The 18,969-nt window shown below is 44.4% G+C and overlaps 1 protein-coding gene across 46 annotated transcripts in view; it reads left to right on the top strand.

Moving 5' to 3' along the window:
* Window positions 1–18,969, top strand: part of MSI2 (musashi RNA binding protein 2) — a 448,144-nt gene that overhangs the window by 340,737 nt on the left and 88,438 nt on the right. For all 46 annotated transcript variants that reach the window (XR_013979845.1, XR_013979846.1, XR_013979847.1 and 43 more), the window contains one exon: window positions 2,194–2,276. Coding sequence is in view for 42 of the 46 variants with exons in the window: in XM_080983060.1 (XP_080839186.1) it covers window positions 2,194–2,276 (83 nt within the window). In the remaining 4 variants the exon portion in view is untranslated. The remainder of the gene's footprint in view (window positions 1–2,193; window positions 2,277–18,969) is intronic.

Raw genomic sequence — 18,969 nt, 5'->3', positions numbered from 1 at the left:
AAATAGGGAATGTATTTATTGCAAATAAGTCTGCTAAAATACCAGCCCAGTTTTATTTTATTCTATTATTTTTAGTTAGAGACATAACTTTTATAGCAATTTGTAGACCATCAGTGGCTGAAAGGAAAACCACAACTGGCTTCCTTCCCGTTCACAAAAGTGTTGCTGGAGGAAGAGCCTTGCTGTCAGGTGACCTGATACAGGTGACTGAGTTACAGAAAAGTCTTGAATCTCTTTAATCAGAAGTAAGTTCCAGTCATTTCAGTGGGCTTCATTCCCAAGCGAGTATGCTTAGAATTGCAACATTAGCTTACAGCCTTTGTCCTGGATGTCCTTGCAATATCATCCTAATGCAGATCATGAATGTTTGTATCTTATTTTACCAGTTGAGAATTCAGGGAGAGAAGCCCCAAGTTGACCAAAGTTCCTCACTGATCAGCTGCTGGAGACCCAACAATGGGAGAGGGCTCTTGCCTTCATGCCCTGTTTGTGGGCTTCCCAGAAGAATCTAGTCAGTCCCTATGGAATGTGAGTCTGGGTGATCCTATAGCAGAGTTAAGCATTCAGACCTGGAACTCCGAACCCAAAGTCTTCTTTTCTACCTTCTGTATGCCACTGACTGCTTTAGGTCCCTTCTTGTGATTTGGGGGCAATTGGCTGCAGACTGTGTCAGCTTCCTTAGAACTGACAAGGTCTTACAGTCTTCCCGCATAAACATGACTGCCAAGTTTTACAAACTGCAAAGGGACAGTTTGTCAATTCTATACATTTACATACCTTCATTCCAAATCCCTCACACGGGTTCAGCATATGCGATCTGTTTACTTTGCCACCTGCAGCTGGCTTGTGTGCGTAGCGCAAATTATGTGGATCGTATCGCCATAGCCAGAGTTTTATTTCCCAAGCCTGTGGTTGCTGCCTGGAGCAAAAGCCTTCTGTGTCTGTTGTTGTGTGTTGAATTTCTATCCTCTTAGAAGCTGCCAAGTCTCTTGTGTCACTATTTTGGGAATCGGGTTCTGTTCTATAGGTTCACTCAGGGAGCTGTCACTTTATTTTAATGGGTTTCTATATTTATTTGTCCATTGAGCGGATGCCAGAAACGTGACGGTAGATTCCTCTCCCCCCCCCCCTTGCCACCCGCTCCCCCGAAGAGATATGTGTGGGAATCATTATGTGGTGCTGGAGCATGCTGCCAAAAATCTTCAGCTTGGTTTTGCCTGGGATGGTGAAGACCTGACAGGGTAAACACAGCGTATAGCTGACGGGCAGACAGCAGGCATCAAACGACCTTAAACTGGCCTGAATCAGAAGCTGCGTTTGAAGTGGCAGTGCAGAACAGATGAGTGATCAGATGAGAGGCCTGCAACTTTCATAGTTCCTTCAAGGCCTCAGGATATCCTGATGAGGTATTAGAGGAAGTAATTCAGGAAGAAAAGAGACAAATAACCACCTCTGGATCTTGGCTGACCCGTAGGGCTGAACTGCCGCAATGAGCGGAAAGGACAGCCTGGGACCTGCAGAGATCCAAGGAGCGCTTATTATACTGCCTGCTTTCTGGGGAGAGCAAAAGCTGGTCTCTTTTAACCCTGATCAGTAACAGGCGGCTGGATTTTCCCCTCCCTTGTTTTCCAGGAGGCAAATGTACTGCAGTGTGTTTGCAGAAGCATTGATACGTTTGCCCTCTTACTGGCAGTGTGTGGCTGATGATTCATGATTATTCCTTTTGTACTACTGACCCTTCCCCACCCGCCCCTTGCTGCTTAATGAGACATCCATAATAGGAAGAGTCCCGTAGGGTTTAACTCTACCTGAAGCCAATAGGGCTTCATGGACAGGTGGGAAAGAATATAAGGACAATTATTCCTCAGAAGCTATCATGTGCAGCTGAGATTTATGTCCTTTTTATGCCATGTACCCTTCTCCAGAAAAGCAACTGTCTATTTAAATGTATAGAAAGTGTGGAGAAAAAAATATAGACATAGCCCTTGTTTTCAGCTCTAGCAGTCCCCTGTTGTATTAATCTTCAAGAGTTTTTCTTTAAAGGTTTGATGAAACACACTTTGGTTTTTGAATGCATATTTGTGTGGTGATCTAACTGAGGTGCCTTAAAGTCATTTGTTTTGTAAGCAGCCGAAAAAAAGGTAAACGTATTTTTACCATGATTAATATTCCTTTCTTTCTTTTTAAAAATAGGATTTGGCTTTGTAACTTTTGAGAATGAAGATGTGGTGGAAAAAGTCTGTGAAATCCATTTTCATGAAATCAATAATAAAATGGTAAGTTTCCCCAGCGGGTGCATCTGTTTTTGAGGAATATCTGTCTCCTTTTCATAGGCATGGTGGGGTGTCTCTCAGTTGTCCTTGAGGGGGTTGTTGTGACATTTATTCACAAATCAATGGTGTCTCTGAGCATGCTTGATCAAAAACTTTCACTTACTATTAGGCCTGCACAGAAGTATATAAGGCTTCAACTGTCACTATATACTAGGAGGTGTATTTGTTTTTCTGGTACAGGCCCTTGATAAATCAGTGTTTCTGTTTTGCCTTTTCAGGAGATGCTGGGGTTCTTTTAAATAATGTTGCTTGTGTGTGCAGTGGCTTCTCTTTTATCCTTACAAATTTACTGTTCCGAATAGCGAATGCTGATTAATGTGTTTTTGAATGGCAGCTATTCTGCAATAAAGTACTGACTTCACTGTGAGATTAAGCATAATTTTACTGAGATTTTAAAAAGGGAAAAAACAATCTGTTTCACAGTGAGCATAACTACTCTGCCTTGCTTCTAAAGTCAGTCCAGAAGAGACTGTTGAGGAGGGGCAAATAGCCATGGAAGGGATCCTAAGCTAAGTGGTAGAATACCTGCTTGGTATGCAGAAGGACCCAGGTTAAGACCCCAGAAACTGCTGATGGGAAAGACACTCTGCCTGAACCTTGGGGGACTGCCAGCCAAGTAGACAAGACTGTGCCCGATGGTATATGAGCAGGGTGTCAGTGGGTGGAACAATACCAGTAATGTGTAAGAGCGGAAGAACCTTCAGGGAGCAGTTCTTTGTGTGAGAACTGAGGAGTAGGAGTTGCATACATACGCAAGAGCATTGTTATTTTTCATCTGTGAAATGGAGAAGGCTATGCAGTATTGATAGTATACATTAGTTTGGACTTGATATCCCGCCTTTCACTCCCCTTAAGGAGTCTCAAAGCGGCTAACAATCTCCTTTCCCTTCCTCCCCCACAACAAACACTCTGTGAGGTGAGTGAGGCTGAGAGACTTCAGAGAAGCGTAACTAGCCCAAGGTCACCCAGCAGCTGCATGTGGAGGAGCGGGGAAGCAAACCCGGTTCCCCAGATTACGAGTCCATCGCTCTTAACCACTACACCAGGGCCCCACAGTTCTGGGAACTTAAAGCATCTTAAAGAGCAGGGCTCTCCAACTTTTCATACCAAGTGGGCTGCAAGAGTACTACAACATGGAACCTGGGGCTGAACACTGCCTTGTCATGGGGGGGGGGGGAGGCAAGGCCAAAATTGGATGCCCCCACCCCCAGCCCTCAAACTGCCTTTCCGAAGCCGGCTAAGCAAGGTGCCGGTCTTTGGGAAGGAGGCATAAGACTCTGGCAAGTGTCTTAGTACCCTCCCACCTCCTTCCCAAAGCTGGGAAAGTGCTAACTAGGTTTGGGGGAGGAGGCAAGATGTCTCTAGGACCCTATCAGAGCCCTCAACTTCTCCTTCCCAAAGCCCAGTGCCTTGCTTACCCTTTGGAAAGCAGTGCAAGGACTGTGGGGAGGGGGTGGCAGATGTTGCTGAGGGCTGCCAAAAAAGGTATTAAGGGCCGTGTGTTGGACCACTCTGATCTAGAGGAGCGGTTGCTGCTTAGGTCCAGTGAAGCTGACATGGTGTCTGTGATGCAGCCAGCAGTGCTGAATTATTGGGATCAGGCAAGGCTGTAAAATGAAATAAATCTTCTGTCAGGGCAATTTTGCCAATTTGCCTGAGTGTACATTTTATCCTGCTTATTAAAGGATGACTTAAAATTGAGCGTCCTCACACTTCTCAAATCTAATACCCATTTCTCTCTCTCTCTTTCGCTTATGTTTTACTGTGCATTCTAGAATTAGAGAGTAAAGTATTTGACCTTCTCTGTTGCAACTAAAAGCTCTTTCAGAGCAAAAAAATAAAATGCCCCAGGATCAGGACTTTTCAGATACAGGCTGTGTTGTCCACAGAAGCGGTTTGTGTTCCACACATGCTTTCTGAAGTAGTAACAGTCCTGAGAGGCCTGCGTCTTCTCTGTGAATTGACCTGAGGACGGTCAGACAACTTGTTTCGAAAGCAGACAGTAAGACGTCTCCTGCAAGATTCACTGAAGAGAAATACCTAAGTGTATCTCAAATGGCCAGTGCAGTGTATGTACTTGGTGACAGCAGCCTTCCCCTTATGCCCTCCAGATGTTTCGAACTCCCAACTGCCATCAGCCCAAGCCAGGTTAGAGTGCTGAACATAAACCTGGCAGACTTGTGTTTGAATCCTGCATTTAGACACACAGCTCATTGGGTGACTTTGAACTAGTCATTATTTCTCAGCCTAACCTTGAGGTTCCCCCCACCCCACCCCAGCTCCCTGCATTATTACTTCATAACTTGAACTCTTTCTTTAAAAGTTTCTCTCTCTCCTAGTCTTAGGGATAGGACCCGCCCGCCCCCCCCCCTTTTCTCTTTCTCTCTGCTTTTGCCTTGGAAATGGACTTCGCCCTCAGTAAAGCCATTTGGCTTGGATTATTAGAAACAAATCCAGCAAAGGGCACCTATATTTTAATCAATGCAGTAACTGATATTTTCAGCTAAAAGATTCTCCCCCTCCCCTTTTGTCAAAACATCTTCTGCTTCTCAAACCTATATTCAGATAGGCTTTATATATTGGTCTGATATGTGTTCACAGACTTTAAATTCAATAATGGGGCTTTTAGGCTGGATAAGATCAAAGCAATCTCCTTAGCATATGCTAGAGGCTGATTCAATATTTGACTTGCTAATTTTTCCCAGGGCTCTGAAATAATATCCCTCACATTGTTCCTCTTGGCACAATATGCATCTGAAATGAAAATAACAGGTCCTCTTTTATGCTCTGTGTTGAGATGTCAAGACTGGACTTTAAAAGGGTGGCTACAAAAGGAGGTGATCCTGAAGCAGAGGCTTCCATTCACGCTCACAGACTGAGCTTGAGCTGCTCTTCTTAGATGACTGACAGGTTCTTCATTTATATTTGCTCTTCCCAGATGACTGACAGGGTTCTTCATTTATATTTTCTTGCCACAGACTAATTTTCCCCCTATAACCTCCAGTGAGACTTAATAATATGGATAGAAACAAATTCAGCCTGTATTATTATTATTATTTTTAAAAAGAAACCTCTTCCTTCTCTTTTATTAAATATGCAGGCTGCATAGGATGTCCTGCTTTTTTAAAAAAGGCACTCAGGTTCTGCTGCCAGAATACCCAGATTCTTTTTCTGGCATATTTATTAGTCAGAAAAAGCTGTGCAGACAGGGACATTGTGGGAAAAGTTAAAACAGCAAATTTTGGGTTGAATCCAGGAATACCACTGAGAAGACCAAAAACTGTTTGTGCTTTTTTTTGTTTTTCTACAGAGGCATTGCTGTTGCTTCCATTCATCCCACTTTGGTCTGTGGTAAACACATTTGGCAGGTTTTTGTGTTTTCTCCCAAAACCTACAAAAGCTGTGTGACTAGAGGGACAGAACTAGAACAAAAGAAATGTGTGCCTGTTAAAAGAATTTATATCCTGCTTGTCTGGTTGTTTTGAATGCTTGAGACACCAAATCAGGTGTCTTCCCAGGCCTATTGAAACAGAAAAGTTTTTAGCAAGTATATACAAGAATGCAGTGATGGTGTCTGCCTGGTACCAATAGGCAGGAAATTCCAAAGTACACATGCTGCTACACTAAAGGAATGATTCCTTACAAATGCAGACTCAAAAGTTGCATGGCATGTGTAGAAATACAAGTTCTGCAGATTGAAGTGATTGGCACCTATGTGATCTCTGAAGTAAACTGGTCCCAAGCCATTAAGGGCTTTATATACTAATAGTAATGCTTTGAATTCTTGCCTAGTAGTGAACGAGAAGACCATAATGCCCAGGCAGGTTCATGTGGGAAGCAAAATACACCTTAGTCTCAAGTCACTGCAGCTTAAAGTGCTTTATAACACCCATATTAGAGCAGCGAGTGTTGCCCTCACAAGGAGGTGTGATCACCTGTAACGTTTGTCTGTGTGGGAGACCACCATGCAGCAAACAAGGCAAAGCCAGTTGTGCCGATAAGGGGCCTTAGCAGTTCCAAGTGATGGAATTCTGTTTCAGAATCTTCCTTGTTTTCATAGCTCTGTTGATATGGATGCTGGTCCTTGTAGAGCCAGGAAATGGGATTTGAGTTGCTGGGATGTGAGGGGTAGAAGATGACAGTGTGAGAGATGTCAGCTTCTGTGCGGCCTGGCAGAAAACGGCACGAGAATCTACCTGTAGCCAGAGACACTTAAACTGATCTGTTCCTTTGGGGTGAATGTCACAGCTGTTTCAGACTTCCTAACAAATGTGCATCCGAATGACTCAGCAATGGGGATTGATGTCTTGGGGCAGGAAGAAGAGTCACCATCTGTGGCCTGGCTGTTTCTTTCTGCCCCACAGTTGCTTTGCCTCCTTCCCAGCTCAGCCTCCACTTCTATCAATGGGTAGAGATTTAATCGGCATAAACTGAAATGAGTTAGCACATACAGACCTGTGTTCCCCTGCTTTGTGGGATGCAGCATTCCTAGGAGTCAGTGGAAATGTTTTCTCCTCGTGAAAATAAGGCCAAGGAGTCTGGTAGAGACCCTGTCGTTGTCACTACCCTTTCCTGATTACCTCCTTTTCTCCAGTGCAGGGGCTAAAAAAAAAAAAGCTCAAAGACCTAACCCCATTCTAACCAAAAAGCTCACCTAGCACCAATTTCCTTCCCACTCCCCACCTTCAGCAAGGTTTGCCCTGTGCAAGTGAGGAGGAGGAGCTGGATCAGGGATTGCCAATTTGATGCCTCCATTAAGCCCATAAACAGGGCCTGTTGCTCCTCCGCTGCTGCTATTCTGCCTCTGAACCAGAAGGTTCCATATATAATGACTATTAGCCCTTAGTACAAGAGTTGGACACGACTAAATGACTAAACAACAACAACATATACCCATCCTCCATTAATTTGCCTAATCTTCATTTAGAGGCGCCTTATTTGTGGGATGCTTTCCCCATACCCTTCAATTGTCCCTATTTTGCTGGTACAATCACTATCACACTTCAGTAATCATGGATTTTGCCTTTATCACAGAAAGTCCCAGATTAAGAGATCTCTATTCTTTTGTATTCCTGTGGTGCCTCACCGCCCTGCCCCCCAATAGCACCACAGGGAATTAACTCCTAACTGAGATCTCTCTAACTGTTCCAAACTCTATGGTGCCCCGGCCTCTCCTACCCTGCTTCTCACCCAATTGCTGCCCTTCTCTTCCTGTACAGCTTCATGGAAAATAGGAAGTGGGTGCTGGGTATGGCTGGGCTCGGTGGCAGGCAAGACATGTTGCTGATGCTCTCCGGTGCTGGGTCCCACCACTGCAGCAGGTCCCGCCCTCCGGCTCCTGCTGCCCTACCCTCCTTCTCCAGCCACCCTGTCCCAATTTCCTTCGCCCGAATGCCTGGCACCAGCATCACCCTCTTCTAGGCGCTTGGGCTGAGACATTTCTGTAATACCTAGGCTTTCAGACTTTATTTTAGATTACACAGCAATATGATTTATGACTTGTTTGTGGTGTTCATCTTTTAGTGGGGTGGGGTAGGTCTCATGCTTTTTATACTTGTTGTTGAATGAACACCTTCAGAAAATTTTGTTCTGTTTTCCTGAAAGTACTGCACTGACTGCTAGTGAGCTTTCAGGCCCAATGTAAGGTGCTAGCATTAGTATACAAAGCCTTAAATGGCTTGGGACCCTGAAAGAGTGCCTCCCCCAATATCAACGAGTTCAGGCCCTGTATAAATATTTAAATAAATATGTAAATAAATAAGATCTCACTGACGCTAAACATTCTACGCATTGGAGTGCCCTGCTGTGTGAGTGTAACCTCCATGAAAACGTTGTGCATCCAGAGTCCCTTCCTTTCCCTCCCACCTGTGGAAACCTCCTCTCAGTATCTGCCTTCCGGGAGGTCATGATGTGTGATCCAGGCATGGGGTTGACTCATCCCTTCAGGAAGAAAGCCCTTTAAATGGATTGCTCAGCCAGTAGAGGAGTTCTCAACCCAGCATGTGGGAAGAGAAGCTGGCACAGCTGGCCAGAGGCAGCAGCCAGACTATTGTCTTATCGCTGACTGGAGAATGCTTAGCAGCCGTGGCAACGAAAAAAATCCATCCTCAAAGGGCACTTTCCTTTTTAGACTTCTAAGTTGAGGCTCATCATTCTGAAATCTCTCTCAGTGTCTCCACAATATTTATTGTTCCCAGAAGTGGTGATGGGGAGGGAGGGAGGGAAAGAGTTGAATTCCACTACTGTGTTGGTGGACCTATTTCCAGCCTCCTTTTCACGGAGGAGCTAATTTTAGAGTCTCTGCGCCACTTTTGTCACCATTTATAAAGCTAGAATGTCAAATGGCGTATTAAACAGGCAGCATGAAAGAAGCAAGCAAATGCTAGCGAGGCGCTGAACGTGAAACCCACTATTGCTGTGGGAGTGAAAAGGTTCTTGCCAGGCATCAAAGAAGACACAACAGGCACCCTAAAAATAACTTACCTACGAAACGGAGGTGTTTCAAAAATAGAAACAGCGTGCGAGATACTTTGTGTGCGTAGTGAAGGGGGAGACTTTTCCTGCAGGATAATTCAGGGCACCAGTAAAAGGCAGCCTGCAAAACCATGGAGTGTTGCCTTCCAGCTGGTTTCTTCTCAGCTTGGCCCTCGCCTCTCCGTGTCCCTTTCCACCAACATCACCTGCTCTGTTGTTGAGGCGCTCTTTAAAATGTGGGGCTTAAAAAGTTTCCCCACTAAAGATGCCAGCCGCCAGGAGGTGATGCAGAATACCTAAGAACTGCAGAAGAATCCTGCAGGATCAGGTTGAAGGTCCAGCTGACCCCACACCTTGTTTTCCACATCAGCCATCAAAATGCACATGAAGGCAATAGTCCTCTTTAACTCCCCACAGGATAGTCTGTTTCTAAACCTGGAGAGGCTGCTTTAGCTCTCATTGTTAGTCACACTTGCTAGGTCTACCAGCCACTCAAGAAGAGGGCACACGGGAAATCCAGCCTTCTTCATCTCCTCTCTGCACCCATCACAACCAAGGCACACGCACACATTTGTCCATGTGCAAATTTCCTTCAGAACATGCACTGACTTAATTGAGTCAGTGTTTGGGGGGAGTTGTGGGGGGCAGGAGAGTTCATCAGCAGGCTCACAAATTTAAGATGCACGTAATGAGGACGGGAAGCAGCAGCATACAGCATGTTTCAGATGCTCTTGTTTCCAGTGTTTGTGCTCTTAGAAAGTTACGTGTAAACATTGACACTTGCAGGAATTTGTGAATAGACGCAGTGGTGGGAGGGAGGGAGGCAACTTTCCTCTCCCAACTTTTTTCTCTCTGCATTTCTACTTGTTTTTTCCCCCTGCAAGCTGCCTATCTAGGTTGCTAGCTTAGGGACCCAGGAACGCCGTGGAACAACTGGAAGCTGCGTTATATTGAGGCACACCATTGCTGTGTCTAGCTCAGTCCTGTCTGCCCTGACTGGTTGTGGCTCTCCAGCATTTCTGACAGTAGCCTCTCCCACTCCTATGTGGAGATGCTGGGCATTGAACTGGAGACTTGCATGCAAAACGTGTGCTCTACCTGTGGACCCCTCCCCAAATAAATCTATACTGGCATTCGTGGATACTATGAGGAAGCTTCCATCACTGCAGTCCATTTGAACCAGAAACTTACCAGTTGGCAACACTTAAGTGCTTATGCTTGAGCACCGGGTGTGGGTGTGCGTTTGGTTGTGTGCGGCCTGCACCTTCCAGCCCAAGACATCCCGGTTAATTGGATAAAGGTATAAATAGCAGATCCTGTAAAATAAAACCCCTTGGGGAATGGTTTGCAAGACCAGAGGGCTCTTTGCTTTCATTATTTTTTATTTCTTTACGATACTTTTCCTCCTGGTGCTTTGATGCAAGCAGGTGCACAAAGTGGCTCTACAAAAACAAAAACTTAATGACATCAGCCAATAAGTAGCAGCAACAGATTAAAGCAATAAAAACAGACTAACAAAAAAATTTAAATAACTCAGAAGCGACCAGCAGCTGCTACTGAATCCCAAGCCCCCTCTGAAATGAAGCTGCCATTACCCAGTAGGCCTCTGTAAGACAAAATGAGCCCACCTGGAACATCAGCCCCACCACTGAAAATGCTCTGTCTTGTGCCCATCCTATGGGGGCAACTCTATTTGACAAGAGGACAGCCCTCTGTTTCGAAGTGGCATTTATCCTAGGGCCATTCAGTCTGCATCTGGTTTAAAGATAAGGAACCCTAAAAAGAAGAAGAGGAGAGCAGGTGAACTTGCTCATCACCAGATAGTAGCACCTGATCAGCAGACTGAGCTGGCACCTGGTGTCTTCCTCACTATGGGGAGATGCATTGCATTTCTATTTAAATTGTAGTAATTGATTTTAAGCTTACATCCATACATATGAATTCCAATATGCAAATTGGTGTCCTCTTTCTGTGATGCAGATCTTCATTTTTTTACAGTGTGTAACTGGCCACCCTCTTCTTGTGGCGGACAACTAAATAGCAGGGCTTCAATTGATGACCTCTGTGAGTGGGGTAGGTAGTCAGTACAAGGGAGTGGGGCGTTGCTTTTGCAAACTAGCTCACAAATGTTGACCTTCCTCATCTTTGGGACACTGCCTTCCTATAAGTGTCAGCTGGGAAGGCATTACATATTTTCATCCTGCATACTAAGATCCACCTCTTTCCCATTGCTTATGTAGCCCAAAGAGCACTCCAGCACACAAAGGGAAAGTCATAGTATGCTCAGGTGAGTGCAGATTTTCAGAAGTACAAACATTGTTTAGGGGGGAAAACATTGAAGGAGCAAATATCCCCAGAACAACTCAGTGAGAATTGAGTATCTCTAGTGTCCGTTGAGTATTCACAGATGAGGGAGAGAAAGAATGTAATGGGGTATCATAGAGATGGGCATGTCGGATTAGCTGGAATGCTGAACAGGGAGAACTCACATGGCCACATTTTGTGAGATGTGCTCTGTGTATCTTCAGTTGAGTTTGCTTAGTGCTTTCAACTGATACTGCCAAACATGAGGAATCATTTTGGCTGTGTATAGAAATGAAACCTATGTGAGTGTCGTCGCCTGTCGCCCCCGGTGTAGTTAGCAGGGGATGGTAAGCAATGTAGAATGCAGCTATTTGGAGGTGTCCTATTAGGAGTAACACAGTCCGCTTCCCACGAGAGTTTTATCTTTGTTAATCTTCACATTATAGCCTAATCCCCTCCCTTGTTTTTAACGAAAGCAGTATGGTTAAATAACATGAGCTGTATGAAATGATAATGGGGCAATAAATATGAAAAAAGCACTAGAACACCAGGCATAATGCTCATAACGTTTGGCTGCAACCATTGTTTATCCAACTGAAGTCAGTGTGTTGAAAGTGCCTAGTGGGAGAGCAGGATATCAGCTGCCGGTTGCAATCCTAAACATACATGCCTACTTGAACCCACTGGGATTTACTCACAAGTAAACATGCTTAGGATTGCACTGCACTTCTCCAAGACTCACTTGGTGATACTCCAGGAGAGTTTAAGGCGGCCACAGAGATAAAACTGGGCTCACTTCCACAAGTGCTGAAACTTGTATTCTATTATTATTATTATTATTATTATTATTTATTATTTTCAAACGCTCTATTAAACAAATAGCAAACAAGAAAAGCAACAGTGCATTAAGCTGTAAGTAAAATTAGTCAGATGCTTTGGGAAATGGAAAAAAAAAAGCTGCCTGAAACTTGGATTCTTGAGAAACTCCAGTGTCAAATTTTAATAGCCATTAATAGACTAAGTTTCTAGTGCCCAGCTCTAGAGAGATGTTTCAAAATGTGTGTCAGGAAGCCAAGGGGACCTCTGCCAGAGAAATGAGTTGCATCAGGCAAGGTAGATGCAGATGTGCTTTGTGAGGGTAGCTGATCTTTCAGGGACTGCTACTTCCTACTGCCTGCACCACTGCCTGTCCTATCTCTGTTTTCTCATCTATTTCTTTAACAAGGAAAAAATGGATTCCTGAACAAACCCAGTTATTGCAAGTTATGCCGAATAATGCAAAAGCAAGTAATTTTCATTACAATATATGAATTTCATCGTGGCAGAATGTTTGGTTACAGGCTGTAACAGGCTTGCTTCTATTACTTTTCCTGATGCTCCCTGGTGTAGGAATGACTCTCTCTGCATTTCTTAGCAGATATAGAATAGTATGCATTTTTTGTATTTTTTAAAATAATGAATACTTACTGCTCTGGGTTGGTTCCCGGTACTGCAAAGGAAAACGTAGCTCTATAAACCATGATTCTATGTAGTTTTGCTATGAGTTGTAGATTGATTAAAGCTGGGGGGGGGGGGGGATGCACGTCAGAAGAAAATTACTAAAAAGCATACTTTCTTTGTTATGTGTTGCAGCCCATATCCTTTTGGAAGAGACATTCTCAATTTTTCACCCAGAAAGGAATGTCTCTTCTAACACAGCATTTGCAATCTTCAATTTAAGTACTTCCATAAAAAAATAATTTGAAAAAAATTAAATATCTACTGCTGTATTAATTTGTGCACCTTTTTAGTCTGTCAAAATGTTTCTATCTGATCATATCCATTAATACATTACATGCTGCAGTCCTGTCCCCCCATATATATATATATATATATATATATATATATATAGCTAAACTATTCCTTCTCAAATAAATGTGTTTGGGCTGCCTCCAAACAATGCTCAAGGGCGAGAGAGTTCTAAAAGCAAGCATGTGTGTCCACTATTCAGATTTGAGGCAGGAAGGATGCTGCTTTAGCTGGGTTATCTAGGAGGTGGTAGTCTTTACCAGATGAGCTTTACAAGGCACAACTAGCACCTCAAATTTCACCCAGAAAGTGTGTGGGGAGGAGGGCTGAACTTGGAGGAGAGCCGTAGATACAGAGTCACGGGCAGTTTGTAACACAGAGAAAATATATTTTACCAGACCTGTCTGCTGAGATTTGAGCATCCTGAGGATGCTTCTGTTGAAAGGTGGGATATAAATCGAAAAATAACTGTATAGAGTTCTTTTTTGCAACTCTGGCTTAAAAGGTAGGTTTCCTTTTGTTTCAGCTCAATTGTTTTATTGCAAAAGCTAATTATTTACCTTATTGTTTTAACAGTACTAATCCAAGCTTCATTGTCACTTTTAATGGTCCATGTAAGCTGGCTTGGTTCTTTTTACAGTGGTACCTCGGTTTAAGAACAGCCCTGTTTACACACTATTTGGTATAAGAACTCCGCAAAACTGGAAGTAGTGTTCCCGTTAGCAAACTTTATCTCGGTCTACGAACGGAAGCTGAACAGTGGAAGGGCACCGGCAGCGGGAGGCCTCATTAGGGAAAGCACGCCTCAGTTTAAGAATGACTTCAGTTTAAGAACGGACCTCCAGAACGAATTAAGTTTGTAAACTGAGGTACCACTGTATATTGATCTGAGTGAATTGAAATAGACATGGCTAGGAGATCTAACTGATGACCCCATGGCATACAAGCAGTGGGCAGGTGCAAAAGTAATACAGCTCAGGTGTTAATGGATACAACTCTGCTGATCACTCCAGGATAATTTGCTTTGAAGAAAACAACTTCAGCTGACTAGGGCTTAGTATTCTCAGTTTAAAACAATAAACAGAAAGTGTGTTCTGCAAAAGTTTAGCTTCTGGTTTCCAGAGACGACGTCGCTAGCCTTGAATTGGTCAGGCCAGCCGCTGACACAGGGCATCCTTGAGCAGCTACCCTGGTGCCTGCCAGCCCTTGGGCCCCTTGGCTAGAGTTCTGGGCCTTGCTGGAGAAAATATTGAGGGTCACCATGTTTTTGTGGCATCTGCCATTTTGTCCCCTCCACAAACATTGCCCTAGAGCATCGTAATAGAAACAAAAATAGCTTATGTCCAAAGGAACCTTTGCCATGCATTATGTTTCTTTTATAAGGGAAAAGTCTGGTGCTCTCTCATACAAGGAGACACACACAGAGATGACAATGAGGGGGTACCACCCACCCAAAAGGAGTGCTATTTTCTAAGGTCCTGCTCAGACCTGGAGAAGAGCCTGGTGTGTTTGGTATAAACCAGACCTACTTAACTGAAGTACTTGTAAAAGTTGTCTTGGCTTTTCTTCAAGTAGTACAGGACAGCACAAATGGTTCCCACTATTTCCCACTCCCTCTTTAAATTCTCATGATGATATTGTGAGATTGTTTAATAATAATAATAATAATAATAATAATAATAATAATTTTTTATTTATATCCCGCCCTCCCCAGCCGAAGCCGGGCTCAGGGCGGCTAACAACAATAAAATAGTACAACATTCTAAAATCATTTCATTATAAAATTAATTCAAATCAAATTGATGGCAACCATTAGGCTAAAGTTCTGTGAAGATTGCCAAAGGAGGGAGTCAGGCTGTGCCCTGACCAAAGGCCCGGTGGAACAGCTCTGTCTTGCAGGCCCTGCGGAAAGATGTCAAGTCCCGCAGGGCCCTAGTCACTTGTGACAGAGCATTCCACCAGATTGGAGCCACAGCCGAAAAAGCCCTGGCTCTAGTTGAGGCCAGCCTAACCTCTCTGTGGCCTGGGACCTTCAGGATGTTTTTGTTTGAAGACCATAAGTTCCTCTGTGGGACATACCAGGAGAGGCGGCCCCGTAGGTACGAGGGTCCTAGGCCGTATAGGGCTTTAAAGGTTAAAACCAGCACCTTAAACCTGATCCTGTACCCCACCGGGAGCCAGTGCAGCTGGTATAGCACAGGGTGAATGTTTAGACAGGGAGAGGGAGAGATTCATGTCTGAGTACAGATTTGAGCCCAGTCAGTATCTGACCACTTTGTCCACTGCACCCCAACAATGATGTGTATGTTTTCTGTCATAAGTTAGCCTGCACATGCCAGTGCCCATATTCACAGACGACAGGCCTCTCGGGTAGCTGAGTGGACCCGCTGTCACCCGAGGCATTTACTAGGCCACCAAACACCTATTGCTACCTGCAGGAACCAACGTTGTGGGGCCAGCTGCTGGGTGGTTGCTGATTATTTATTTATTTAAGTACTTCTAAAGCACCTAAAATGTTCTCAACACTGGAATGAGGAGGGAAGAGGAAAGCAAGCATTGGGACAGCTGCTTCATTAGCTGACAAAAGGAGCCATGCTGGTCTCCCTCTTGCCATCTGTTGTGAAGGAATTACCTCTGTTTGGAGAAGGGGTGAAGGTCAGTGGTAGAGCATCTGCTTTGTTTGCAAAAGTTCGCATGTTCAATCCCTGTCATCTCCAGGAAGGGCTGGGATAGACCGCTGCCTGAAACCCTGGAGAACTGATGCCTGTCAGTGTAGTCAGTACTGAGCTAGCTGGATCAGTGGTCTGGCTGAGTATAAAGCAGGTTCCTGTACTCTTATATTCCATAGTCTTCTTCCTGAGAGGCAGGGGGTGTAGCCTCCCAGCACCCCTAGTTCTCCTGACAGAGTGTGCCTCTCTTTAGCTTCTGCAGCTCCTTTGACTCGATGGGCCATTGTGGCTTCCTCCTTGCCACTCCCTTATTTTCCCTCCCAATTTGCTCTCTTCCCACCCAGCAGAGTAAGCTCACCTTGTTCACGTTACCTTTGCATGGCATGTCCATTGGTGGAGCTTGGAGGTGGTTCTTTTCTGACATACCAAGGGTTGTGGCAGAGCAGTTTGCACGAAACCAGTATTTTGACAGTTTGCTGGCAGAATGGAAGCTTTGTTGCTCTGTGAAATGTTGCAAGCTGAATAAATAAGATATGCCGTGAGGTTTTGCAGCAGGGCGGTGGGTTAGGGTGGGGTGGGAAGAGAGAGAAGGAGGGGGAGAGAGAGAGAGAGAAAGGGTGGGTGGTTTTGTTTAAAATACTCCCATTTACAGTCAGTTAACCTTTACGTTACCTAAATGAAAATTGTACAAACCTGAAATTTTCGCTGATCAGGTTGCCTAGGAACAGACGGTTGGTTACCATAAGACAATGGATGCACTGTTACTGATAGGGCTATTAGAAATAGAGCCAGTTAGCAGCATTATCCTACATTGCCAGTTCTGTCTCGTGTAATTACCTGTTTTGCACCTCCAAAGTACCACCCACCTTTCCTTCCTCGCTCTGATAGCAGAGTTCGTGTGCAAACAGTGCCGAAAGAAAAAGCGATCTCTGCGGGATAAGAGATCCTTTGAGATATTTGGCAAATTTGGATGTTTTTGCCCAGTGGTGAGTTCAGGTGCTGTGTTATGAAGACTACATGGCCACAATTGCGCTACTGAGAAACCAGAGGGAGTTATCAGGCGGCCTGCAGGAACCCCAAGACTTGCAGAAGTAGAACAATATTTAGGGGAGTATGCTAAGGGGCAATCCCCCCTCCCCAAAAACAGCCCAATGAGGACTGAACAGGCCCACTAGCCACAGAATGCTGATTGATGTGGCGGGGGGGCGGCAGGCAGAGGGCCTTCTCGGTAGTGGTGCCCACCCTGTGGAATGCCCTCTGATTTTTTAGAAGACATCTGAAAGCAGCCCTGTTTAGGGAAGTTTTAAATGTTTGATCTTTTATTGTGTCTTTAGTATTCTGTTGGGAGCTGCCCAGAGTGGCTGGGGAAACCCAAATTATTATTATCATTATTTATCATCCCACCCCCGCTGGCCAACTCTGATGGGAACAGGGTTATTTTCTGTCAATCATCTGGTGTCATGATGACATCAGATGACTGATAAGTGAACTGTGGGTTGGGGGGGTTGCTTTGCAGGAATTGTGCTTATGAAACAGCACCAGCTTATGAGCAGAGGTTTCAATCCTGCTGGCTTTGGGGAACATCTTGGTGAAGCAGCACCCAGCAAGAACAGAAGCACCCCTGGTCATCAGCTGATGTCATCCACTGATGTCAGCTGATGGACAGGCAAGTGGTGGTGTCCACCCCTGCTGTGACCTCTTGTTGCAGGTCTCACTTGTTCTCTTCACAACCAAACCCAGGATGGGACTGTGCAAATGAAGTGGTGCAAACATGCAGGTTAAGACTGGTTTAGTGCTATCTGTTTCTTGAGATGTTGGGGGGGGGGCAGATTTTGCCCCAGCTCAAAGTTGTCCATGACAGGGCTTCTCTGCTTTCTCCAATATGATTCAATGACTGCATTTCACTTGAACCCCAGTAGCTTTCAGTTCATATATTAGGAAGTGGATGGGGAAGGCAGGGGGTATGTATGCTGAGGATATTTACGATAAACTTTGCAGGGCTACAGAGGAGGAACTACATATTTTGGCAAGTTTATTACCAAGAGTCAAACTAGATAATATGTGAATTTCATGATTGCATTTCATATCTTCTTTTGTTCGTTAAATATCAGCCATGCTAGAGAAGGCAATGGTCAGAATTGAGACTGCTGGGGTGGGGTGGGGTGGGGTGGGGGCGTAGCTGTTTCCTTTCACTAGAGTTCTAACTAAAATCCCTTTTAAACAGCTTAATGCTGCAGTCCTGGTCCTGATCACCCCCCCCCTCCACCATGCCTTCTGTTTAACAAATCAGAGACCTGAAATGCAATCACACTTGCCTAATTTGGTCCTAAGTGGTGGTCTAAGTGAAAAGTGAGGTGAAAATCAGACATACCTTTTCCACTCTGTCTCTTTCACATGTGGTGGCAAGCCTGAGATTGGATGCTCTAAATTTTCTAGTTTGCAGCTAATTGCCAGAACACTTCCTTGCTCCTGGTCTGTTCCCTGGCTCACATCAAAGCACCTTTTCCCTCCAAGCATCCCACCTGGTTTCAGCAGCTAGAAATAGTTCTTCGTTTGACCTTGTGCCCTGCCATTTTCTTTTGGCCATAGTTGGCCTTATGCATTCTTCAAAGGTTATTAATAGCCAGACACTTGCAACGTGATGAAAATGGTATTAAGCTTCCAAAGGTACCAGGAATAACCCTTTATTGGTACATTGTACAGAATCCCAACCCCAGCACAAATAGGCATTTTCTTCCCGCACAAACCCAATCTGTTGGCAATATTTGCTTGTAGAAAGTTACCGCTGAATTACTTGGCAATAAGGTTGTGTTGGCAACTAGCCTTTGATTTCTCCAGAACGATGAAGTGTTTTGAAAGGAAGAGCTAATCAATCAAAACAACTGTAGGAGAGACAGTAGGAAGTTACTGCTATCAGGAATTTGTGTGTGGAGATAAGTTAACCTTGCTGGTGGTCCACTGTGTATTGTTTTGTATGTCTACACGAACGCTCATGCTTATAAGTGTTTAAGCAGAGGACTACTCAACCAGGAAATACTCTAACCAATGTAGTCCTGGGTGGTAAAGTTGCAGTACTTGTTTTTGGTGTCACAGGTATTATCAACAGGTGTCTGTTGCAGTAATTCTCTGTACGGCAATTGCATTAGAAATGAGAAACGTAATAGCATTTGGAGTGAAAATAAGCCTGGTTCTTGTACAACAAAACAGCAATATCTGCATGTTTATTTCACAAAGAAGTAACCACTTAGAAACACACTAAAAGTTAATACAGCTTAACTTACAGACTTCAGCTTTTAGCTGTGTGACCTATCCACACATTATCTCTGCCTTAGCTGGGTTTGTACTGTCTGCTTTCTGAAGTCACATTACACATATTTACTCTTTGAAAATCACTTTACACC

Source organism: Podarcis pityusensis (genome assembly GCF_964106645.2).
Source record: "Podarcis pityusensis genome assembly, chromosome: 15".
Lineage (NCBI taxonomy): Eukaryota > Metazoa > Chordata > Lepidosauria > Squamata > Lacertidae > Podarcis > Podarcis pityusensis.
This window is presented reverse-complemented; position numbering and strand designations above follow the sequence as displayed.